Raw genomic sequence first — 25975 nt, 5'->3', positions numbered from 1 at the left:
TCAACTATGCACCTGTGAGCATATGAGTGTGAAAAAGGCAAATAACATCATATCGTATAAAATAGTTTTATAGCCTGCAGATCCTCTGAAAAGCTCTTGAGGGACCATTAGGTTTCCAGACCACCCTTTGCAAGCAGGGTACTGTGCTAAGAATTAGAGATGCAGAGAGACACATGACACAATTATTCTCTGTTGAAAGTACTTTGAAAGAGAGAGACTTGTATACAAATTCTGCTCTACAATTAAGCATTGGAGTGCATGGCCCAATGCTATCGGAGTGTCAGGAAACAGTGATCCACTATGCTTGGAAGAAGGGAAAAAGAGAACATGCCACCAAAGAGAAGTCCCTTGAGCAGTGTTTGAAAAGGGAAATTAAACAGATTATTCCATTGCACATATATCCTAAAATCCCCATCTCTTCAGAGTCAATACTAGTGTTTTTACAATGATAAAACCATGGTGTGGTGATTATGGCACTTAAAGATTACTTTTAAAATTTATTACCCATGAAATAGATGAAAATATTAACCATAAATGTTGACTGTGGAAAGATTAAAGTGTGACCCTGACTATATATAAAAACGTATAAATATTCACAAATTCTAATCATCATTCACTTGAGTTCAATTTTCTCGTTGGAGTTATGTTTCTGACACTAACACAGAACTAAGCCTAAGACAAGCAAAGAATTAGACCCATGAGACACATAGACTGAATGGAAACTATTTCTACACATAGACGTATAATGTTTTCCTCCCTTATGAACAGTAGTTATGAACTACTCTGTTCATCTATAGAGGGGGGAATAGAAAGATAGATAAAAATTTGAAATAAACAACCAAACCAAACCAAAAATCAAAAATACTTGAAAGTTTTTCTTTGTAGAATAATAGCTGCAATTCAGAAATTAAAGCCTAAAAGTTTTCTTTTTCTTCTTCCCCAACCTTCCTTCCTTGTGTAATTCCCTCAGGGAGCTAATCAGCAGGTGGTGAATTAGGGAGAGTGTATATGCCTTTGTTCAGAAACTGTCAATTACACCAGAGCTACTTCACTGTTTTTCGATATAAAATATATCTATAGTTAGCATAGGTATACAAAATTAAGAAATGAGTGGTCAAGAGAAGAATATAGATAAATAGAGAAGGGCCAATCAGAGAAAGCTTCATGCTGCTTGTTGTGGCAAGACATACTCTGCCTACATATAATTTACTGCTCTGGAGACCTAGTCCCTTGCTGCCACCGGGAAGGAGTAGTATTTTCCATCCGGCCTTATATTAAAGATTACAGCTGTTGATTGTTTCAGCAATAAGCAAACTATATTAGTTTGACATTATAAATTAAATGATATTTGGAACTGGATCATTTGTTGGAATACACATTTCCATTGTTTTTTACACTCTTTTGATTGTTTCATGAAATCTGCACTGGTATTGAAAATATAATACTCTGGGGAAAATATGACAATTATGAATTATCGTGTAAGTAAAACTTTTCTAATTTGGAAAAATGGAAGTGAGAAAGCCATGTGACTTGATGAGGAATCGGAATCAGGGCCTGCTTTAAAGGACATGTAAACATATACTGCTCCCAAAGAGACTCTCAAGAGAAAGGTCTAGCTAGGCTTGTCTTATTAATAAGCTTAGAAGAATCACTTAGCATTGTACAGGAAGTATCTGCAATTAGATAATGCTAAAATATTTTAAAGTATTTCCAAAGAGTTTGCTCTCTCATAAATAGCCTACCTCATCTCTTACCTTAAACTCTCAGTTGGGTGTATAGCATACTTTGTCAAATGAGTACAAATAATTCTGCTTATCTTTTTCCTGAATTATGGTACATTAAAAATCAGGAAGATTTACTATGAACCCATGATTATTTTTATTTTATATTGATGATGTGAGAGATAAAGCACTTAAGATGCTTTGAAAAAATTAACAGTATGTGTTGCTTCCTTTTTATTTTTTTTATTTTTTTTTCCCCTTTTTAAACATATCAGAAGAAGAGACACAGAGATCGAATACCTTGCTGGGGAAAAGATGGAAAGTTAATAACGATTGTAGATCAAAGATCTCTCTCCATTGATTCATAACTAAGTTTTCAACAGCTAAGCGGGGGATAGCCATTCAATAAAGGCATTTTATAAGTATCTTTCATAGCTGAGAAATATAAAATAGATGAAAGTATTGTCGTTGCCACACCCTCAAAATGCAAAACATAAGCATTTATTTAAATTTATATTATTATAATATAATGCATTTATTTAAAATTAGAGGTAAATTACAAAGCATAGATATCTCTTATGCACAAGATTTTGTTTGCCCTCTCAAGTTCTTACATGGTATTGAGTGTTTTTGAGCCTATTTTCTCTCTTTCTAGCGACAGCCGTCTCCAGTGAACAGAATCCTGTTATTATAATTGCCGTGGTTGCAGTGGCAGGGACCATCATTTTGGTGTTCATGGTCTTTGGCTTCATCATTGGAAGAAGGTAGAACACAAATTTGTTCTAATCTTTAACACAGAATGTATTGATTTTTCAGGATTATGTCAGCCTATTACTTACTATTTAGTGTATTAGAATGTTAGAAAGTAAGTGCAAACGCTCTTTGTCTGATATAAAATATTAAAGGTCAATAATTTTCACTTCTCCCAAGGTCAAAATACAATGTGAGCTTAATAATTCACTGCCTTTCATTTAAGAGCAATGAATATTGTAATTTCTATTGGATGCATTTTTATTGGTTACTTTTAGTTAGGTTTTCATAATAAATATAGGAGATAGCTGGTGAAAAATGTATGCTTTTACTTACTGGTCTGTGGAGACCATTTAAAATCCGTTGTTGTCATTGTTGTTTTTCAGAAAAAAGTATGAGCAACTATTCACTTACTGATAAATCTAAATCTATGAAGTATGTTCCTTCTATATTGTTTCACACAAAGATTTTATATTCTGTATGTTTTTTAATCATATAAGTTAATATATTATTATTAATGAGTCCATAACTATGGACAGGAAGTTTCTGTATTTTGTTTATTGCTCTAACTAGCATGTTGTTAAAGAATTAAGGTATGTTGTACTGAATTTTAAATATATAAAGTAGGATCATTGATTGGGATCATCACAAATCTGATTTTTTTCTAGGCACTGTGGTTATAGCAAAGCTGACCAAGAAGGGGATGAAGAGCTTTACTTTCATTGTAAGTGTTTGGCTTTTCTTTATTATTGTGTACCCCAATTAATGCAGACACCTGGTTGTTAGTATTGGCATGAATAAATTCCTAATGTCTCATGCTTCAGAGTATGTAATGAGCTCAAATGTTGCTTTAAAGCATTTGAACAAGACATTTAGAATGAAAATCATATGATGTGAATTTTAAAATCATAAAATAGATTGAGAAATGTAATCTCTCACAAGAGATTTTAATATTCCTGCAGGATATTTAGCTACTTTTATGTGACAATTTTTCTTTTTGCAAAATATGTCCAAGTGTTTCATACCATTGTAACAATACTCCATTAAGTATTGTATGGCCCATGTTCTAGCTAAGGAATCTATTTGGAATTAGAAGGGTAGACCCTTGATTTCCCACCCAGTGGGTGATGCTACCACGAAAGACAAAGCTATGGAGCCTTTTCTCTTCAGCTACCATACATTGTCTGTCAGACAGATATTGCCCCAGATATAAATTACATAATAATGGGATTCAATTTTCCAGTGTTTTTCTGAGGATTTGGGTTACCTGACTCTTAAAAGTTGATTATAGAAATCATATTTTGATGAGATCTTCAGAAACCCAACAAAACAGATGCCCATCTGCGTTAATCTTATTCCTATTGCAATGTGGATGGCAAGTAAAAAAATGAGAGCTATGCAAATCAATGCTATTAGTTCATGTAGCCAAAGTAAAAATTCACAATCATATGATTTTAGTTCAGACAATTAATGATGTTCTTATCCAAACCTATTGTTTTTACTCTTAATCCTTGAAAATATTAAAAGAAAAATGCATTTATTATTTTTCTTGGTAGTATAATCTTTACTAAAATTTCTCATGGATAGATAAATTGGCCTAAGAATTACATCAATTATCGTGTCATTTATCAAATTACTTTGTCAGTATCTAAAAAGATACTGCCATGTACCCATTCTAAAGTCACAAAAATGTATAAACATCAATCAAGAAAATGTGTGGGTTAAAGACACAAATTGTGCGCACTGTTATTATCATTACTATTATCAGTGATGAGAGTGCCATAGGCAGTTTATAGAGATACACAGAAAAAATGGAGGTTACATTTTTTTCTCTTTCACAACATGAATTATTTGTAACACTTCCCCAACAGAAAGGAGCAGATTGAAACCTGAATGCCTAAACTTTTATATCTAGTTTAAAATGTATATTGAAGAGTAACCTACAGTTCCGAAATTGCCCAATTCTACCCATTTGTGAATAATTTTATGACAGAGTCATTTAATTTTACCTTCATCAGTATGTCACTTTTCTTTCCGTTATTGAGCATATCTGAGATATCCCCAAATTATCAAATACCTTTTAGCTTATTTGCTTTTAGCTTTCAGGTTAATGCAGAAAGTAAATTGAAACATGGCTTATCTAAAACATGTTGTATACCCTTATGCTAAATTGTCATCACTTAGTTTTAATATTTTGATGCCATTTGCTTCTTTTACATTTGACATCAAGTTTGTAATCAGAAAAAAATAGAGCCGCATGTTTTACTTGCTGACATAGACAAGATAAACTTACTATATAAAAACAGTTTTCATCTCTAGAGCAAAATATGAATGGTGGTTTTAAGATATTTAACACTTGTGAGAAATGTAAATGAGATATTAAAACACAAAAAAGCTCATACTCTTAAATTAAGAGAAGCAACAAACCACAAATTCAGAAATTATGTTAATGTTTTCCTTACTTCGGAACATCCATTTTTAGATGAGTAATGAAAAACCAAAGTGCACTTCACAATATCCCCTCCTGGTAAATCCTGGATATTTTAGAATCACCTTTTTTACAAAGATATCCTTTCTTGTCATTTGATGAGAACCAGGCATTTTATTTGATTTTATAGCTGTATCTAAAATACGTAAAGCACAAAGCTATGGTCACCAGCTATTTACAAGTCAGTGTCCTTTTATTTCGTTAGTATACAGACAATTTTCTTAGGTGCTAAGACACCAGATTGAATTTTTACAGGAACATGAAAGCAACCATTTAACTAGCTTTTAGAGCACTGAATTTAATAGAATGTCCAGTCATTTGTATCAGGCGCCCTCAACTCTCCATGGCCCCAAATGCTACATTTAAAGATATAAACACAATGGAGAAGTTTAGTGAAGCAATTCCAATTTACATTTTGTTTCCTCCTACCATTTCTTCTAACAATGTCTTTGAATCCAAGCTGGGCAGTATTTCATGTTTTTATGCCAAAATTGCTCTGGCCTGTCAAAATGTTTTATGACAGCTTGAATAAAGAACCATCAGAGACCCATTTGAGATGCAGAAGGTTACCTCCAATCTAGCTCCCTTATCACAAAACAAAACCAAAAAAAAAAAAAAAGTGAAAGAAAGAAAGAAAGAATAAAAAGGGAGAAGATGGCTCATTCTCCATCTGCCTGCCAATCTAGGAGGTTAACCTATTGTTTTCTTCCCTTCTCTCTTTTTCTCTTTCCCCCTCTTCCCTGTACTCCTTCTTCTATCTTTTCTCTTTCTATCCCCTCTCTCTTTTCTTCTTGTGTTTTTTTTTTCATGTTCAGCTTTAGTAACAAATGAGCATCTGTCAGTTTTATAAACTGCAACAATAATTGTTTAAGACAATCAATTTTGGATAAACAATCAACTACAACAGAATAAATCAAGATTTTTAAATCCCATTTTCTTTAGACATTCTGCTTCTTTTTGTTTGTTATGTGTTTATTTTTAAAATATAATTTTAAGTTAATGTAATGACATAAGCACAGTTAGGCTGCAGTGTAATACATAAAGAAATATATTGTTCTCAAAATAGTAAGATTTAATGAAAAGATTGTTCAGTGGCTTTGTTAAAAACAATAAAGTTTTTTTGAGGATATAGTGTAATTCTTTTTATTGCATTAATATAACCAAATATATGCCTATCTATCTTATCTTTGTCTTTAACCAAATGATTAGATTTGGAATACATTATTGTAATTAAATTTGATTTAAAGTTGACATAGCATTATCTGTTACCTGCATGCTTCTGGGTGCATTTTAAGACGAATTTTAACTTTTAAGATGATTCTATGTTGTTTGAATTTTGACTACCTTTTCTGAGGCATATTGGCTACCTCTTTCCAGAGCCTTATAATTGAAAGTTCATATAAACCATTCCTTTTCAAATTGCTGTCATACATGGTTAGCAGATCCCAGGAATATTGTAAATTTTCTAACTTTACTCTGCATTTTGTATCTGGCCTCTACTGCCCTTCAAGGTGAAGATGAAACTGTGTCTTTAGTAGATTTCTCTCTGATTCTGTGATAGCAGTCCCTCACATCTTGTACTAATTTTATGTATATGTCAACGGTGGTTGGTCTTTAAGAAAATAAATCAAAAGAATAAGTAAGATGTCTAAATGTTTTTAATATTGCTGTCAGTGTAGTAGGCTACCTGTAAATGAAATGTCTTCTTTTCCCAGTGTATTAATTTGATTGATTGACTGACTGATAGATTTACAAATGTGTTTCCAAGTCCATTACAAACCTCAATATGGCTTGAACTATGCCATGATAGCAGTGAATTTAATTAAACCTCCACTCTGATAAGAGTCATGTCAGAGAATTTTGGTGATGTCTTTTGTTGATTTACTGGAAAAGCAATTCAGTTAGTAACCTATGAGCTGGATCCTATGTTACCTATAGAAGCTTGCAGATAATACCTATACGCCAACAGACTGAAGTAGTCTGTTGAAACTGCTGTGAATCAGGTGATGTGGAAGCAAGTTCACTGTTCCAAGGAGCACTCTGCATAATGAAATTCCTGGGCTGACTGCACAATAAGTGCTTTGCTTCATCACAGTCATGCTTTCTTACATCATTACAGTTAAATTTCCAGGCACCAAAACCTACATTGACCCTGAAACCTATGAGGACCCAAATAGAGCTGTCCATCAATTCGCCAAGGAGCTAGATGCCTCCTGTATTAAAATTGAGCGTGTGATTGGTGCAGGTAAGGCTGTTGTAGCTTCCTTGTTCAGCTGTTCCATTTAGCCAGGATCGAAAGTCATACATCATAATGACAGGCAAATAATTATACCTCAAGTATAGAACTTTTGCATTTACCTGAACTGTTGGAAGCAATGAGGCTGTACTTGTTTATGAGAGCTCAAGGAAAAAAAAAAGTGAAAAAGAAGCATGTGGCACAGAGAATCTGTGTATCTTTTGTCTTCTGTTGGATTTTTAACATATCATTCTACTGGAAGCTACTTCATAATAGTTCTGGAACGTTGTTTAGGAAATGACTTAGTATTTTATTTTAATTAATATTAAATTTCTTAATATTGCTGGATTTTGCTGGAATATACATTTCCTCTTACTTGATTTACCGTCTTCTTGCCAGGCTTTAATTTTATCTTTTTTTCATGTATTTGTAGGTATCAGCCATTTAATTCCATGCAGAAAATTAATATATGTGACGTATTTACAAGGAATGTTATTTCCTATGTATACAACATATTTTCATAGTAATTATCCATGTTGGATCCAACTCCATTAAATTTAGCAGTAATGGTACACACGAATTCCAGACTTTTAAATCTTTAAAAAATATTCCCTTCTCAAACAGTAAAAGCAATAGCCATGTTCAGAATTTGCAAATGTGACCTTATGCTTTTGTCACCAATGTACATTATATACTGTATTTCAAATCTAAATTTTTTTTTCATAAAAACTTTGTGCTAATCCAGTTGAAAAATAGTAGTTTAACAAATAGTCTAGTAAACCTTAAAACTGTTTCTAGAATTATGCATTGACTTCGAGAGAAGAAATATTTTTGAGATTAAAATACACCTGCCTGTTCTATTACTTCAGGAGAATTTGGAGAAGTCTGCAGTGGTCGTTTGAAACTTCCAGGGAAAAGAGATGTTGCAGTAGCCATAAAAACCCTCAAAGTTGGTTACACAGAAAAACAAAGGAGAGACTTTTTATGTGAAGCCAGCATCATGGGGCAGTTTGACCACCCGAATGTTGTCCATTTGGAAGGGGTGGTTACAAGAGGTAGATATTGATCTTTCATTTATCAAGTGGACTGTCAGAAATTAGTGTTATTTTGTGCCTAGTTAAAAAGCCAAGTTATGAACATATTGCATATTCTAAATGAATGTTTTTCTTGGTATATAACAGACTAACTTCTTCTTTTATGTTACTACCTCTGAAAAAAATCAGTATAAATGAAGACAGGATGAGAGTCAAAGAATAAATCTGATAGACAGATGGAGCGACTGATATTTTCATTCAGCTTCAACATCCATAAAAGTGATACACTTTAGTCTTTACACTTTATATCAAGTGTCATTTTCTCTTGAGTTTCATTCATAGAGCAGGCATCAGAAGAGCACACTGACTTTGTTGTTTAATTTTGTGAATCATAAGCATCTTCCAAACAGACAGTAAATGACGCTGAGTTTAGCAGCAGCACTGTGGACATTAGAAACACTCACAGCTCACCCATTCAGCCTCTCAGAAGAGTACCATGTATTTTATCCAGGGTGATAATGGGAATATGCCTGAAGTCTAGGTTATGGTTCCTCAAGCAATGCTTTTTTCCTTATGTATACATATATATATATATATGTGTGTGTGCATTTCTTTTAATTTTAGGGAAACCAGTCATGATAGTAATAGAATTCATGGAAAATGGAGCCCTTGATGCATTTCTCAGGGTAAGTAACAAAACCGTCTTCTCATTCTAAATATACAATCCATACTACCGCTATAGTTGTTTGATTTTTTTTATAGTATAAAATGTAAACATTATAAACTTTAACTGATCAGAAAATTGCTTTTAAAAAAGCAAAATAGGTTAAAAATCAGTTTCCTAGTCTGGATTGAACTAGAATCTTTTTGAGCACATAAGTGATACATTGTAGTTTAAACAATAGTTTTCATTAATATGTTCCCTCAAGTACAGAGGATACCCACCTGAAGCCCTTTACTTTGAATATATATTGTAGAGTAACATTGTACTTTTTCGGGACAAAGAAGTAGTACAGAGAAGACTAAAAATTGAGATCACCATCCAATACTGGCATGATGATCCCAATTCTGCTCTATGGGACCATTTCTATCATATTGCAATGTGAACAATGAGTGTAAAGGGCAGAATCACTAACATTTTGAAAATTAATAATATGTAGTTATTTTTGTAGTAAATTCTAAATATACAAACATACACAGTTTTGCTCTGAGACTTTTCTCCTACATATATAAACACGTTAACATTTTTTTCAAATGGCAAGGAGAAAATAGTCTGAGGAATAAGAGGACTTCCAGTTTTATCATATGTAATTTGGAATGATACATTCAACTTAAATTTATAAGCAATCAGAAGATTTAGAGAAACTTTTTTTTTTCTCATCTTTATGGTATACATAATTATCAATTCTTTGGAATAAAGCATCACCCAGCAAGTTTATTAACTCAAACCAGTATTGTCATGCATCATATTTAAAATCCAATTGTAAGTTCAGGAGAAATCTATGAGTTAAAAACAGCTTAGAAATAGATGGTGGGGGATGCCTGGGTGGCTCAGCCGTTTAGTGCCTGCCTTTGGCCCAGGGCATGATCCTGCAGTCCAAGGATCCTGCATCAGGCTCCCTGCATGGAGCCTGCTTCTCCCTCTGCCTGTGTCTCTGCCTCACTGTGTGTGTGTGTCTCATGAATAAATAAATAAAATCTTTAAAAAAAAAAATAAATGGTGGCCCGTTTGTTGCAAAGAGCTCTCAATCCCACTTGCTAGTGCATCTGTTTTAGAGAATCTTTGTTACAAGTAATATTCTCACCAACAGCAAAACAACAAAAAATATAAAATGAAAACAAAGTCAGCTAGGATAAGCATTTTATACTTCCTAGTGTCTCTTCATTTTTAATCAAATACTTTCTCCTTTCCATTTATATATTTCTGGATTGTTTACATAATTTTTTAGCAAAAAAAAAAAATTATCCCTGACTAGTCAGGGATAAAATTTTCAGATATTCCATTCCATATCTTTGCCTCAAAAATCTTTGTATACTGTTGGATCTGACTAACCTGATGCTATTTTTAATCAATACAAATGGCATCAATCTAAATAACTAAACAATTACCAAAACTCTATTTTGTATTCTCTGAAGGTCAGTAGAATCAGCAGCTGTTTTGTTTTTGTTTTTTTTTTTTTTTTTTTTTTTTTTACAAATGTCTGTATTACTGAGGGAGGCACTTGGTGGGATGAGCACTGGGTGTTATGCTATATGTTGGCAAATTGAACTCCAATAAAAAAAAAGTCTGTATTATATAGAAAATTAGTTAATAATTCCTATTATACTATAGTAAATGACTAGCATGCAGACAGTTTTCACTGCATTTTTTTTCCCTTTGAAAGTACAGTAAAGGACTTTTATTCTTGTCTTCCTGTAGAAACACGATGGGCAATTTACCGTCATTCAGTTAGTAGGAATGCTGAGAGGAATTGCTGCTGGAATGAGATATTTGGCTGATATGGGATACGTTCACAGGGACCTTGCAGCTCGCAATATTCTTGTCAACAGCAATCTTGTTTGTAAAGTGTCAGATTTCGGCCTGTCCCGGGTTATAGAGGACGATCCAGAAGCTGTCTATACAACAACTGTAAGAAAAAGTCTCTTACTGCACCTCTTCATCTTCCTAAGATTTTCCTACCAAGAAGGCAGGACTTAACATGAAACTAAACAGGAGAAAAGAGACCAATTGATCTCAGCTTTTTGTAGTTGCTGTTTTTTTTTTCCTTTTGGAAGAATCATTGTTGCTTTTCACTCTATGTATAGACTAAGAGAAGAAGTGTGATAAGAGTAGCAACATGTTTGTCCTGTATCAAAGTGTTCCAATATATAATATACAGTTACGCAATATCATCTAGTTGCTAGCTCTCATAATTGCAGGAGAGAAATATAGTCCCATTTCCAGTAAATATTTTCAAAGAATATGAACTATGCTAATTCTTATAACTTTTGTGAGATTATAAAAAGGAAAATATGTGAGGATTTAAATTCCCCATATTTCATTCCATTTTCATAATTATGCTGCCTGATTTGTCATTGTCTTTCCACTAGACTCTTGCCCTAAGACCACCAAAGGGTCCATTAAATTGAGTTGCCTTAAAATTAATTAATTAATTAATTAATTAATTGAGTTGCCTTTAAAATGAAAACTTGTGGTGATATTTTAAAACCAGATTAGTAAGTTTAAATACACTTGAGAGATTTAAGATGGATAGATGCAATACTGCTGAATTGCTAACCAATATACAAATGTTTAACTGTAGCTATATAGTTTTGCTATAAATGATTTATAAGTTATTATGCATATTTAAAATTTCAATATCTTTTTATAACAGGGCGGAAAAATTCCAGTAAGGTGGACAGCACCTGAAGCCATCCAATACCGGAAATTCACATCAGCCAGTGACGTATGGAGCTATGGAATAGTCATGTGGGAAGTTATGTCTTATGGAGAAAGACCTTATTGGGACATGTCAAATCAAGATGTAGGTGTTACATTATTTAAACAAAAAGGATTTCATACATTGATACCCATTGTTATTGGAACATGTAGGTAATGGCTCATAAAAAAGAAACATATAGAATTTTTAAAATATGATTGCTGAGTTTTCAGTTATTCCCACAAAAATTACTGTAAATTAGTGGTTCAGTTAATTTCATTTTGAAGACTTGCTTTCTCTTTCTTTTTTTTTTTTTAATCTTCTTGATATAATAGAAGCGTGCAAAGGATATGTCCTCCTAATAAAGATAATGATACTGTACTTGCACAGCTCTAGAGGAAAAGTCACACGAGTAAGATCATTTGCAGAGAGGAGGGGAAGGAGGCCTGTGTTTTGTCTTCGAAGCTTATCTTTCTTTTTCTTTTAATGTTCTTAGAAAACTAGTTTAAACCATCTATTGTTGGTTGATTTGATTAAATTTTAATTTCATGAGACAAACTAGAGATTATGATCAACATTGGTAAGTATTTCCTGTGTTATTTTAGAATGCAATCACATGGGAGTACTTTTGGAAATTCCTAAAAATTTGGTGCTTATTAAATATGTATCTTGATACATACTAAGGCATAAAACATATTGTTATCCCTTGAGAAAAGAAGGTGATGGCAGTTCTTAGGGTCATACATCATAGCAAGAGACCACTTATAAAACCATATAGCATAAATGCAAGCGAATATTTGCTTCTCATAGGTTGAATCTTATGAAATCAGCATTTGTATAGGTCAATAACTTTCAAATACTGGCAGATTCATATAGTTCAACTTACTGAAAATAGGAGTGAAATTTAGATAAAAGTAGAGCAAGTTTAAAATCTAGTAAAGTACCCTAGATTTGAACTAGAAATCTGGAGATGACTTTGGTCATAGCTAATGAGAGGATTTTCCAAGGGGGCATATTCAACAGTCCAGGAGCAAAAACTTAGTAAAGTGTGTGGAGACCAGCCAAATAGACTCCCTGTCCTACAACAGAGATGTACACATTGGTAGTGATTTGATATGCTGATTAAGTTGGGACAAATTGATCAAAGGTTTTATGAAGGAGTTTGGAAATGGTACAAATGCATGTTCCTTACGAGTAAAGACACAAGTGGTGCTTGAGGAAAGTCTATATTGCCATTTAAAAGAAGGATGTGACCAGCAAAGTGGAATAGTGAATTCTGGAAGTATTATAAACATGCACAGCAAAAGAAGGTGAGTAAGGTTAAAAATGACTTATTTTATTCAAAAAGAGGTCATAAGCATTGTTATATCAAATCCATATTTGGGTTTTGTTTTGTTTATTAGAATTTACCATATCAAATTCCTGAAACTTGTAGACAGTTATTTTTTGACAACTAAAATCAGATTGTTTGTTGGTAAGGTAATTTTCAGGACACTTTCCCACAAATTTCTGAATTGGCTGAGAAGTTCACAGCCTGAAGAGGTGGAGCTTTTTAAGTCATCTAAATGTTTTGGTGTTTTGAAGTGAGAGATGACATGAAACTTTTTTTTTTTTTTTTGGTTTTGGTTTTTGCTTTTCAAAGATAAAGTCTAAATGATGAGTCCGTTTGGCAGAGGCAAAGTTGTTAATATTTGACAGGACTCAGTGTCAAAGATTTCATGGACTGTCAAAATGTGGGCAAACAAATCCTTGGGGCAGAGAAAGAGAAATATTTACATTCCCTAGACACTCAGTGGAGTTTCATTTCTTTTGACACCTTCCTTCTGTACCAGATTCAAACATAAAGGGAATGACAGGAATATAAAATGACTTAAATTCAAAGTTCACTTAACTTCCAAAAATCAGATAATAGAAATGGTTATAAGAAAAAAAATCTTCAATTCTAATTTTTAGAAGTCCTTAAATATTCTTTTGTTTTTCCTGAAAATGAAATGTCAAAAATCTATAATTATTATATCATGAATTGATAAATATTTTTGCTGATCAAATGAAATTATGTCTTCAATAACACTGACTTCTGATCTAGAATGCTTAGCACGATCTTTCTTCTTTTTTGTGATTTTGAAAGTCTGATTTAAAAATTCAGACACAAGTTCATATTAATAGTAAGAGATTACCTACACAGTTCAGTTTTTATACTGAAATTTATATTAATACTCCTCTTATAGAATAATATTCATTGGTTTATACTTATGTTGTTAAAGTGCTATTTGAGCAATTACATGTTTAAGTTTCAAAATGCAAATGGTGAAAAATGGATAATTCAAAATAATTTCATTCTGGCAAAAAATTACCTAGATAAAAGTTTTTTTTTTTGTTTGTTTGTTTTTTTTGTTTGTTTGTTTGTTTTACTAGAAGTTTCTGGTAGGAGTAGTATTCCCTGGAGAAATTTAAGAGATATGACAGCCCTTCGATGTATATGGAAATCCTGTTTATGTGTGAATAGATTGTATTTTTGGGGAAGTTTGCTTTCAACAGATCTAACTAGATATTATTATTATTTTTAATTAGCCAGGGTTGATCTATTAAGTGAATTAATTAAATTGTTCAAATTTAGTAGCTAGGAATTTGTCAGGAATTTTAGAAAGCCTTCAAATTTCAAATGCCTTGGATCTTAAGACTTTTCATAAGACACCGTGAGAAACAAACTGTAAATTGATGGTTATGTTTGTAAGCAAGTCCACAAAATTCCAGGCTGAGTAAAGGGAGGTTTCTGTGATCACTCTGAACAGACAAGGGGTATTTTAGAAGTCAGTGAGGTAGATAGTTTCCAGAAGGCTTTATTTGCATGCTAGGCAGGGCAGTGAGCAAGAAAAACTCAGGAAAAGATAGTATGCGTGTTCTGATGATACCCACATCCAAACAGGTTATCACTTGATTAACACTTGAACAGATTCTTACCGTATTTTCACATACTTACAACTTTCTTGAATTTTTACTGCAACAGAAGCAGTTAAAATTTAATTATTTGCTAATAAAATTGACAGTGAGCTTCCCAAATAAATTTCTAATTTTCATTAAAAATCTGCAGATGTTTAGCCTTTTCTGTAATGGCCTTTCAAAGAAAAATCTGTATGTATGTAAATTCAGTCAAACATAATAAATATTACAGAAATTGAAAATGGTCTTATTTGGCATTCTTAGTAACTATATTTTAGTTAAATCCGTGTCTTAAATATTTCAAATAAGACTTTTACCCTCAATTCTTTGAGGGTAATTTTGATTTTGAAATTCTTTATATAGATTATTTTTTTTCTGTTCATATATTCAATAAAGTCATTTCTTCTCACTTTAAGCTAGACCAATAGCTTGTTAGTTCCACTAGTAGATAGTCAGAAGGATGATAAGAACAGCTAAAGTTCCATAAGATATGGGACATAAAGATAAATGTTTAAAGTGGTTCACTAAAAACATTTTAAGAACTTCAAAAATATAATACACTTTAGCTAAATGTACTCAGTTGAATTGTGAGCCCTCTATATGTTAGCAAATTAAATTTAAATAAAAATAAATTGTGAGCACTTCAGCTTTCCTTTTAAAATTCGCCACTGGTTTATGACTGAATTTTTTATATTATGGTAGAAAGAAAATTGTGATTTTTTTGGCAAAACTTGCTATCATCCTGTATGTGGGGTCCAAAATATTTAATTGCATAAAATGTGGGTCATATATTATTGTAAGGTTAATGGAATGGAAATGAGCATGAACAAAAAACAAAGTCAGTCTCATTAGATCACATTTTGAGTTATTACAGGCCCATTATCATGGAGTCTTTCTGTATTCATTTTTCTCTTAATTACAAAGATCATACTATAATAATACTGAAACACTTTGCAGCAAGCAACTTTTGTTTTTATGTCTAAGTTTTTCTTTACAATATATACCAAAGAAGTGCTCCCTTTATAAATGTCATTTACCAAAAGTCACTTCCTATTAATCTGGGACCTATCTAGAATTGGAAATTGCTTAACATTTTTCTTTTTTCTTTGACTTTTGTTAGAAGATTAAGGCCAGACCTGGATAGGCAAACCCCTGTCCAAGGGGTTTCTGGTTATTTCACAAAAAAATGTTTTAAATGAATTCTGTAAGTAATTACATAATGCTCTAAGAAGCGTAGGTACAACCACTTTACCTGTGTGCCTTGTTGTTTCCAAGAATGTATAACTATTTGCAGAAAGTGCTTTGTAGGGATCCCTGGGTGGCGCAGCGGTTTGGCGCCTGCCTTTGGCCCAGGGCGCGATCCTGGAGACCCGGGATCGAATCCCATATCAGGCTCCCGATGCATGGAGCCTGCTTCTCCCTCTGCCTGTGTCTCTGCCTCTCTCTCTCTCTCTGTGACTATCATAAGTAAATAAATAAAAATTAAAAAAAAAAAAAAAAAAAAAAGAAAGTGCTTTGTATTTTCCCAATTGCAATGAAATGCAGCTAACCAAACAAAAACTGCAGAACCTCTAGATTCAGTTTGTGCCTTCATCGTCACCCATTAGCAGGTTTACCCTACAAGGGTATGTATATCTTGGATTATGCCAACCTGTGTCCTAGAGAAGATGAAGGTTCCAGGCAATTATCTCTAGTGCTCCTAGAGGTAGGTGCATGATTGCTAATGGGAAATTTAGAGTTCTTAAGTCCATTTCCCATCCAAAGCATCTCTTTTTTTAAATGCCATCCTCAGCTGCTGTTCCTTTAAAAATGTGTAAACCACTGAATCTTTGAAAGCCAGAAGTTTCATTTGGTGCTGAGATAAATGTTTCCTGCTGTAGTAATAGGAATCATGAAATTCCTATAATGCAACAGGACTAACTCCAGGGGGTTCATTAACTCAACCCTGTGAGAATCACTTACTGGTACTATGTTCATTGGGACAAAGACTTAAGAATATATTGTGTTCAATGGTGAATTCTAAATATTTTTATGAAGGCTTGGAGAGCTGCTGAAGAGTATTAATGTCAGGAGAATCATGATAAGGTTTAGATTTACATTTTATTTTATTTTTAAATAATTGCTACCCAATGCTCCCTTGTTGGGGCTCAAATGCTCCATCGACTGAGCCATCCAGGCACTCCTAGATTCCCGTCCTTAAAGATTATTTACAGGGCAAGGAAAAAGGAAAGATCGCTCTACATGCATTGTTCCTTTCTGGACATCTGAAGACAAACTACAAGCAGGGACATAGATTAGAAGGTGGTTCAAAATAATGACTGCACTAATGTTATGAGCATGGGAATGGAGTCCTGTCAAATCAGAAGGAGACTGCTTATGTTCAAATACAAGCAACCACAAATATAAGGAAAGCCCCTCCTTTCCCATTAATAATGGTTCTCAATTGTTTATTATTTGGTCATTTTCAATATGTAAATTTTTAGAAATCGTTAACTTTGCTTATTCACAACTTAAGCCACTATTTAAATAACTTAACCCAGCTTTCCAAAGTACAAGTAAACTGATGTGAGGACATACAAACTGAATCAGGGGAGAATTTCACCTGAGGATTTTATCATACAATACTTTTCAAAAATTACTATAACTGATTTATTTATCTTTTAAATTGTATCAATTTGCATACAAACATAGATTTTTCTTAAAGTATACTTTTTTGACTTTTCTCGTACAAAGAATTTCCTGTAAAAATTGTTGATCCAGCTACTTTATTCATCCCGTTCTGCAATCTTTTACATTTTAATATGCTATTCTTGAATGTCAACAAGCCACTTAGGGAGATGTTTCCCTACAAATATTAAGCTAATCAACATTTCTTAAAGCCAGCTTTTAGTCTGCCTACATTTGCCTTTATTTTCTTGAGAAACTCAAGATTACCTCTGTTTCTTTCTAGAGTCACCTTTTTTTTTTTTCATTTCTACTGCTATTTGTCAGTCAGTATCAAAAAGGATTTGTTAACCCCCCTTGATATTACATAAATGTTTTACAAGTCCTTATTTGTGTTGCTTACCTTCTTAATTATTTTGCTGTGCTGCTCAGATTTATAACAATTTCTGATTTTTAAGATCTATTTTTGCTTTCCATATAAATAAAAAGACTCAAGTCTGAATAAGTAGCTTTCAGACTCTTTGATTGCCGTGTACCAATATCTCTGGAGACTTACTTTTCATGAACATTCAAAGCTTGATTCAGTGTCTTAGACTGTTATTAGATATAAATAGAAAGTGACATGCTCATAAAAGTTCAACAACCAGTACTCGGAGTGGGAGAGCCCTAATTTCTAACCTTTCCTGATTTCCTGGTGTAACCCGCACTGTGCCCTTCCCAGGGCTGATTTCACTCTGCTAGTGTGAAGTCACTAAACTTGGAAATTGGTACATTCACCTTCACTGAGCCACCTGTTTACTACTTGCTCTGGCATACCATTGTAGTTATAACACTGTACATTTCAAAAGTTTTATAGGCTCTGTAGTATTTAAAGTAATAGTGTTCTTGGTAATATTGTCTATCATAGCATATGCACGTACTTTGAGATCTTGTTTGAAAGTGTCATTTGTACGCTGCAAAAAAGTGAAACTTTTGGGGGGTTAATTCTGGGTAACTTAGACTGCCCTCTTACAACCTGAAGAATTCAGACATTCATAGATAAATATGTACACGTACAACCATATCCAGGTAAAATGGTATCAGAGAATATTCCCTTTTCGAAATCTCTGGGATGACACAAGTTTTTTTTTTTTTTCTATCTGTTGCACCCTGGGGGACTATAATCACTGCTCCTAATTGCTGAATTATCAAGGAAGTGTCATGGGGTCATGCTCTTCATGCACCCCGTAATTACATATTTAACATTCATGGATGTTTGGGAATAAAATAAGCAAGTCTTTCACAAAGCCTCAAAGTGTGTTTCACTCTTATCTAGATGAACTACTTTGCCTACTAGATAATGCATTTTATTATAATTGAACCTCAATCAGTAATAATTTTAATGTCCCTTTGGCTATTAGGTTATAAAAGCGATAGAAGAAGGTTATCGTTTACCAGCACCCATGGACTGTCCGGCTGGTCTTCACCAGTTGATGCTGGATTGTTGGCAAAAGGAACGTGCAGAAAGGCCAAAGTTTGAACAGATAGTTGGAATTCTAGACAAAATGATTCGAAACCCAAATAGTCTGAAAACACCCCTGGGAACTTGTAGTAGGTAAGAAATACCTATGGGAAGGGAATCTGGGGGGTCATTCAAATACTCACTTAAATCATTTATCTCCTCAGTCCTAACTCAATGGCAAGTTGACATTTGTGTTAAACTATAAATCAATGTGAAGTTTATTGTGTTCATGAAGTTTTTGTTTTTTCAGATGGCTTACCTTAACTTATTAGTGTATAAAGAGACCTATTATTATTATTGCCTTTTGTTTGTTTGTTTGTTTTTTTCTTAAAAGTTATGGCAGATATCACTGGCTGTCATTTTTAGAAGACTTTCCAAACTGGAATTTTGTGATTAGGTGGCATTTCACATTTTCAAGTCAGTAATATTGTTATGTGGGTCTTTATTTCTCTCGCCTTACTTTTTTGCATGCTGTATTTTCTTTACTTTGAGTCTTTTCATAAAATGACTCTGGGAAGTTAAATTTTATGACAGTAGCTCAGTGTGTGATGAACAAGGCTTAGCTTACCCATTAAAAGGAGTCCAAAATACTCCATCCATTCTCTGCACTTGGCTTGCACCATTGTGAGGAACACTAGAAATTATTCAGCTCCAGCTACCAGGTAAACCTGATGCTCATTGTGCCTTTGTGGAGGTGTGTGGTACTCACAAGGTACCCACAAGGGTCCAATGGCACAGCAAAGGTACAACTTCTCAATGGCACCACTTAGTCCAAACAAGTAGTCCACAGCCAACTGTGCTTCCTTCCTTTACTCCCTGTCACTTTTGGTGAAGCAGATGAACAAATAAATGTAGACTGATTACAAATATTTTTAAAAATATATGGAAGACACATCTGGGTGATTGTCAAATCTAAATAAACTAACTTTTGGAGTTTGTAGTGACCAGGCAACCTTCAGCTTTTTTTTTTTTTTTTAAGATTTTATTTATTTATTCATAGCCACAGAGAGAGAGAGAGAGAGAGAGAGGCAGAGACACAGGCAGAGGGAGAAGCAGGCTCCATGCAGGGAGCCCGACGCGGGACCCGATCCCAAGTCCCCAGGACCACACCCCAGGCTGCAGGCAGCGCCAAACCGCTGCACCACCAGGGCTGCCCAACCTTTAGCTTTTTATTAACTTGTCTGTTTATCTGTTACTGTAACACCCATTAGGATATGTAATTTTATTCTTTATGCTCTCATTTTTGTATGAGCCAAGACATTCTTTCTTTAGTAGTTGATGAAAAAAAATTTCCTTTCTGTTTCATTTGTGTCTAGGCCAATAAGTCCTCTTTTGGATCAAAACACTCCTGACTTCACTACCTTTTGTTCAGTTGGAGAATGGCTACAAGCTATTAAGATGGAAAGATATAAAGATAACTTCACAGCAGCTGGTTACAACTCCCTTGAATCAGTGGCCAGGATGACTATTGAGTAAGTTGAAACTTTGAAAACTCTATTTAAGTATATATTACGTATATTCCAAGCTTTTTACATCAGGTCACCTGCCATATTATTAAAGAGGGGTAAGCCAGAAAATCAGAGAGAAGGTCATCTCTTTAATTAAGTGCCTACTATGTGCCAGGCATTGTGCTAAATAGACCTCTGAATTTACAGTATATTTTTAGGCTCTCACAGCAATAATTTTATTCAGTCATTAGTTTTGTACAAAAGGCTCAGGCCTAGAGAATGTATATATTTTCCCTGAACTGACTCAACTAGTAAGGGGTAGCTAATTTGTCTCCATAGCCAGTGTTCTAAACACACAGTGAGTCTTCCTCTTTCCTTAACCATAGTATCATTTAGATGCCTATTCACTGAAGGAACTTTTGCCACCGCAAAGAAGGATTTCTTTCACTGTGTTTGTATGACATTAAAAACTCAAAGCTTCAAACCCAATACCAATGCATCACTGACTATGTGGTCTTAGGGTATCCATTTCTTATCTCTGAACTTCAGCTTCTTTGTCTGCAACATAACTCTTATGGGCAATGAAGTTCCTCTCATTCCCTATGTGTGAAAATGGGAAACAGTTATGGAGGTTCTATCCAGCTTAGGTTCTGTTGTGCAAAGGGTTTCACATTTTTCAGATGAGAAGGCCAGCGATCAACTGCTCTCTCCTGGTGGTCAGGAAGTGGCACCTCCAAAAGTTTAAGCATGTGCGTGCTATCTTGTTTGGTTTACTTCTGATCATCACGTGGGTAGAGCTAGCATAATTATACCTTATCTCTCCAAAGCAATCTACTTCCCTGAAAAACTAGGATTCTCAAAGTCTTATTGGACCACTACTAGGAAATATTATGGTACTATACTCTTGCTATATTTTAGCTGCTTGCAAACACCTAAGCTCAACCTCTGTGGCTATTAGGAAAGGTAGAAGTGCACACACAGAGACACAGTTAGTTGGTGTCACATTTACACTATTAAACATAGAAACCAATTTTTTTCTAAAATTGAGTTAAATGATTGAACTGAACCGGGGTTGAGTATGCAACCAATAATATCTGCTCAGGATTACCACACGGTAATTAAACTCAGTATAAATCTTCTGTGATCGTCGAAGATTCTTTTCTTTTTAAAGATTTTATTTATTTATTCATGAGAGACACAGAGAGAGAGACAGAGAAAGAGAGGCAGGGACACAGGCAGAGGGAGAAGCAGGCTCCATGCAGGGAGCCCAATGTGGGACTCAATCCTGGGTCTCCAGGATCACACCCTGGGCTAAAGGCTGAGCCCCCCGGGCTGCCTGAAGATTCTTGATTCTCACATTCATACTGCATTCTTTTGTGACAATTTAAAATTTTAGACTTCACCTAGGTTCAAGGATGCAATGTTTCAAATAACATTTCCTGATCTTACCTTAAGTTAAGAATAATTTTAAGATTGGCAATACCATATACAAAATTTCAAATCAGTTTAAAAATGACTTATTGCGAACTGAGAGCCTGAGCAGTTAGGTTCTTGCAAAGGAGCACGCTGATACAGTTTGCCAGTCTGACCCACGGCAGGAATAGGATCATAATACCCAAGCCCACTGAGATAAGATCTGTTTGTTCATGATAAACAGGTGATTTAATTAAAGCGCTGATGACAGTTTAGTACCAAATAAATTCTTTGTAGGGTAACTAACAAAATGCATTTGTCTTTTTCAGAGATGTGATGAGTTTAGGGATCACACTGGTTGGCCACCAAAAGAAAATCATGAGCAGCATTCAGACTATGAGAGCACAAATGCTACATTTACATGGAACTGGCATCCAAGTGTGATAAGCATTTCTCCCTTATGAGGGAGATTACGGACTATATGAGAGAACAGTACTGGCCTTCGGTATATGCATAAGAATGCTGCTAGAAGACAGTTGAAGTCCTGGGTCCTTCCTCCAGTGAAGAGAAGATCTAAGAAGCACCTATAGACTTGAACTCCTAAGTGCCACCAGAATACATAAAAAGGGAATTTAGAATCCACCACTGGTGGCCAGGAAAACAGCAGTGACAATAAACAAAGTACTACCTGAAAACATCCAAACACCTTGAGCTCTCTAACCTCCTTTTTATCTTATAGACTTTTTAAAATGTACATAAAGAATTTAAGAAAGAATATATTTGTCAAATAAAATCATGATCTTATTGTTAAAATCAATGAAATATTTTCCTTAAATATGTGATTTCAGACGATTCCTTTTTAAAACCATTTGTGTTTATTCTTCATAAGGACTTTGTTTTAGAAAGTTGTTTATAGCTTTGGACCTTTTTAGTGTTAATCTATGACACATTACTACACTGGGTACCTTTGAAAGAATCTCAAATTAAAACAAACAAACAAAGACATAGCATGATTGAAGATCTATTTCCGTCAGAACATTGGTATCCTTTTTGTGCCATTTTATTTTGTTTAATCAGTGCTGTTTTGATATCGTTTGCTAATTGGCAGGTAGTCAAGAAAATGCAAGTTGCCAAGAGCTCTGGTATTTTTTAAAAAGAAATTTTTTTGTAAAGATCAGACAACACGCTATCTTTTCAATGAAAAAAAAAAAAAGCAATAATGATCCATAAGTACTAAAGGCACTTTTAACAGATTGTTTATAGAGTGATTTTACTAGACAGAATTTAATAGAATAAACAAAACTCAAATTGTAGGTTTGTGACTATAAAAAAAAAAAAAAAAACTGAGGCACTTCATCTAAAGAGTGTTGGTGAAGGCAAGTCTCTGAGAGCAAGAACTATCCAGTGTTATCTAAAATTTAATCCGAGCACATCAAGGTTTTTTTTTTTCAATATTGAGACATTAGGAAATTTAGGAGAAATAGTTGACGTATATTTTGTATCCTATTCTGTTAGCAGTCCAAACACGAAAAGAAAGAAGTTTTATATTAGAACTCCAAAGCGTGAGAAAAGGGGCAGTTCACATTTTCACCTCTCACAAACAAATTGGCTGCAGAGAAGATCACCACTGCAGGTTTTAAAAAGTCTTTTATTTGTGAGCGCTGACATAAGAAACTTATTAACTGAAATAACTCTTTTTACCGTATGAGGAAGAGGTGAAGGATCTGGCTTTTCTTTTTTTAAGCTTTATTTATTAAACCATATTATTTGATTACTGTGTTAGAATTTCATAAGCAATAATTAAATGTGTCTTTATAGATATTTCAGGAATGTATACATATTGTGAGTAATGCTTTCAAAGTTACGAAAATCATGAACTACCCCAGAATTGAACTGTTGTACTTCCAAAGAGAATTGGGCTGTTTATAATGATTTTAATAGAGAAAGATCCCAGGGATCGGTCATAATTGGTCTTGTTTGATAATGTGGGCATCCACAAACAAACAAATAACAGAAACAAAAACCTGTAAATGTTCCTTTGTAAAACTTGTAAATTTTATTTATACTGTCTTGTTTTGTACACACATTTCTCTGTAGTGGGCTCTGAATACATTGAAAATGCACTATATTTTTCTATTTTACTTGCAGAGCATCACAAAAGAACAGGTATTTTCAGTGCTACATAATGTGTTTTCCCACATTTAGGACCAAAGATGGCTATAGAAAAACTCAAATGGATTGCTTCCCAAACCCCTCCCCACCCTTTTTTTTTTTCTTTTAAATCACTGTACAGTGTTATTTGATATTTTAATTTATTTTTTGATTGACTAGAAAAATCATTTTAATTTCACTAAAATGTTTTTTGTCCCTAAGGAAAAATAATCTGTAAAATAATTTTAATTAGCATAATACAGTCACCTAGACACTTCCATTTGTAATCTTTGTAATAGACTGTAAATATATTTTTGGAACTATAACACAATGTGCTTGAGGGTTATTTTTCAGTGTCCGCAGTGTATACAAGTGTTTATACTAAGTACAGCACTTTACAATTCTAATCAGTAGCATTGGCCTTTGAGAGAATGAGTGAAAGAGTTTGAGTGAGTGTTCCTAATTCCGTTTGGATTCTAAACTCACTAATAATGAAGTTCTTTTCCTGTTCATAGCTTAAGGTGCTTATTTTTTCTATTAAAATTAAATTAACAAAAAGCCATTCTAGAAATAGAAGACATAGTATGGTACATGCAAACGGTGTCTTTCCTGCTTTTTTCTAGCACTAGATTTATAGTTGAGTAGTCTTTCTTGAGTAGAAGGGCAGAATAAAAGTTTTTTTGAGTTTTTTTTCAAAAATAACTTTTTTCTTCAGCAATATACCTCATCTGCCTTAAATTTTTTACAGCTCTTTACAGGGAAAGGGGAGAAGGGATGGGAAAGACACACAGCACAATAGGAAGTGTATGAATACATCACTCTCTCGTTCGTAGGTTTCTTTTCCCAATCAACGTTATGATTTTGAAATACATGTATGTGAAACAAATATTCAGAGAAAAAGAATTAACGTTGTAATGCTGATTGTAATACTCTCTTCCAGAAAGAGACGAAGTGGTATAATGATAAGAATGTACAACTTGCACCTTGAAGTCTTTTTTTGATAAATTAGTGCTCAGGGGAGGAAAGGTAGAGAAAGCAAACGTCAAAAATAGAATTGAGAAATTATAAAAATGCAAAAGGAAATGGCCTCCTTGCTTTAATAGAACCACCTTTTTAAGAATGCTGTCTTCACACTTGACTTGTGTTTTGCATTCAGTACTGAAATAAAAGTAACTTTTACTACATCTGAATCTAACATTTTCTCAGCAATTGATCTGGGCCTTGTTTACTAGAACTGGTGGTTTATGCTTGTCAGAGCACTATTAGTTGAATCATATTGTATACTTATGTAATCTACATTAGCTAGTACTATTTAGGACTATATTTTAATTGCTCCTCTTATCCGTGTTTTTAAGACAATTAAAATGGTGTAATTCACCTCTTTTCTTTTTTTAATTTAGGTAATGCTAATATTCTCCCTTTTGTTTCCCGAGTAGCCAGAACTGGGCTACTCGCTGATGTGCATGTTCAAATAAATTACTGATGTGTATTTTTTTGCTCTATGTGGAGAAATCATGGGGAACTTGGGGCGAGATGTGCTTTTTGTTGGTTGAATTTGTCCCTCCTTGCCTAAGAATTACTACAGGGGTCATCCTTTTATAAGGACAAACTGCTTTTGAACAGTGTCTTCAATGTATCAAGCACAAATAACTCTTTCTTCAACACGAATCATAAGTCTCTTTTTACCAGCTTAAAATAATAAACGAGTCTATTAGACAATGTAAAGAAAATCCTGTCTCCAATCATTGGCGGGTTCCTTTATGTCCTTTACTCACTTTATTTTATTACACAATATCATGAAAGGAGATGTCTAGAGTAAAGGTTTCATTGAAATATTTCAGTGGACCAATCAGAATATGAAGAAAATTAATAGCCACTGATTCCCTTCATCCTTTTGCACAGTGACTTAATTCCACTTTAATTATTACAGAATAACAAGTTAAGACTGTATCTTCAAAGAGCCCTGCTATCAAGCATTTTAGTTAAAACCTTTATTGTTCTTTTTTTGAAACTGCACTTACATGATCCTAACCAGGATATTTGCATGTGAAAGGAAATATTTTGTCATCAAATCGGGACAAATATTTTAGACACTTGATATAAAAAGGCAACCTGGGGAGTTTTTGCATTTAAGATGCTGCAGGATGCAAACATAGGATCCAGAGCAAACAGAAAAGGTGAAGCTCGGTGGTCTGATTGGGTCGTTTGCC

The 25975-nt window shown here is 33.8% G+C and overlaps 1 protein-coding gene across 5 annotated transcripts in view; it reads left to right on the top strand.

The window, feature by feature from the left end:
* EPHA7 (EPH receptor A7) overlaps positions 1-25495 on the top strand; it is a 169959-nt gene extending 144464 nt beyond the window's left edge. For 2 of the 5 annotated variants that reach the window (XM_038554745.1, XM_038554743.1), the window contains exons 8-17: positions 2377-2485; positions 3140-3195; positions 7091-7204; positions 8065-8250; positions 8854-8915; positions 10649-10858; positions 11604-11753; positions 18653-18846; positions 20070-20225; positions 21944-25495. In XM_038554745.1, coding sequence (XP_038410673.1) covers positions 2377-2485; positions 3140-3195; positions 7091-7204; positions 8065-8250; positions 8854-8915; positions 10649-10858; positions 11604-11753; positions 18653-18846; positions 20070-20225; positions 21944-22058 — 1352 coding nt within the window. In that variant the 3' untranslated portion in view covers positions 22059-25495. Of the gene's footprint in view, positions 1-2376; positions 2486-3139; positions 3196-5774; positions 6603-7078; positions 7205-8064; positions 8251-8853; positions 8916-10648; positions 10859-11603; positions 11754-18652; positions 18847-20069; positions 20226-21943 lie in introns of those variants that run through there. The other 3 variants (XM_038554744.1, XM_038554742.1, XM_038554746.1) reach the window with 2 other exon arrangements.
* The last annotated feature ends 480 nt before the right edge of the window (positions 25496-25975 follow it).

The sequence above is a fragment of the Canis lupus genome, chromosome 12 (genome assembly GCF_011100685.1).
Source record: "Canis lupus familiaris isolate Mischka breed German Shepherd chromosome 12, alternate assembly UU_Cfam_GSD_1.0, whole genome shotgun sequence".
Classification (NCBI taxonomy): Eukaryota; Metazoa; Chordata; class Mammalia; order Carnivora; family Canidae; genus Canis; species Canis lupus.
This window is presented reverse-complemented; position numbering and strand designations above follow the sequence as displayed.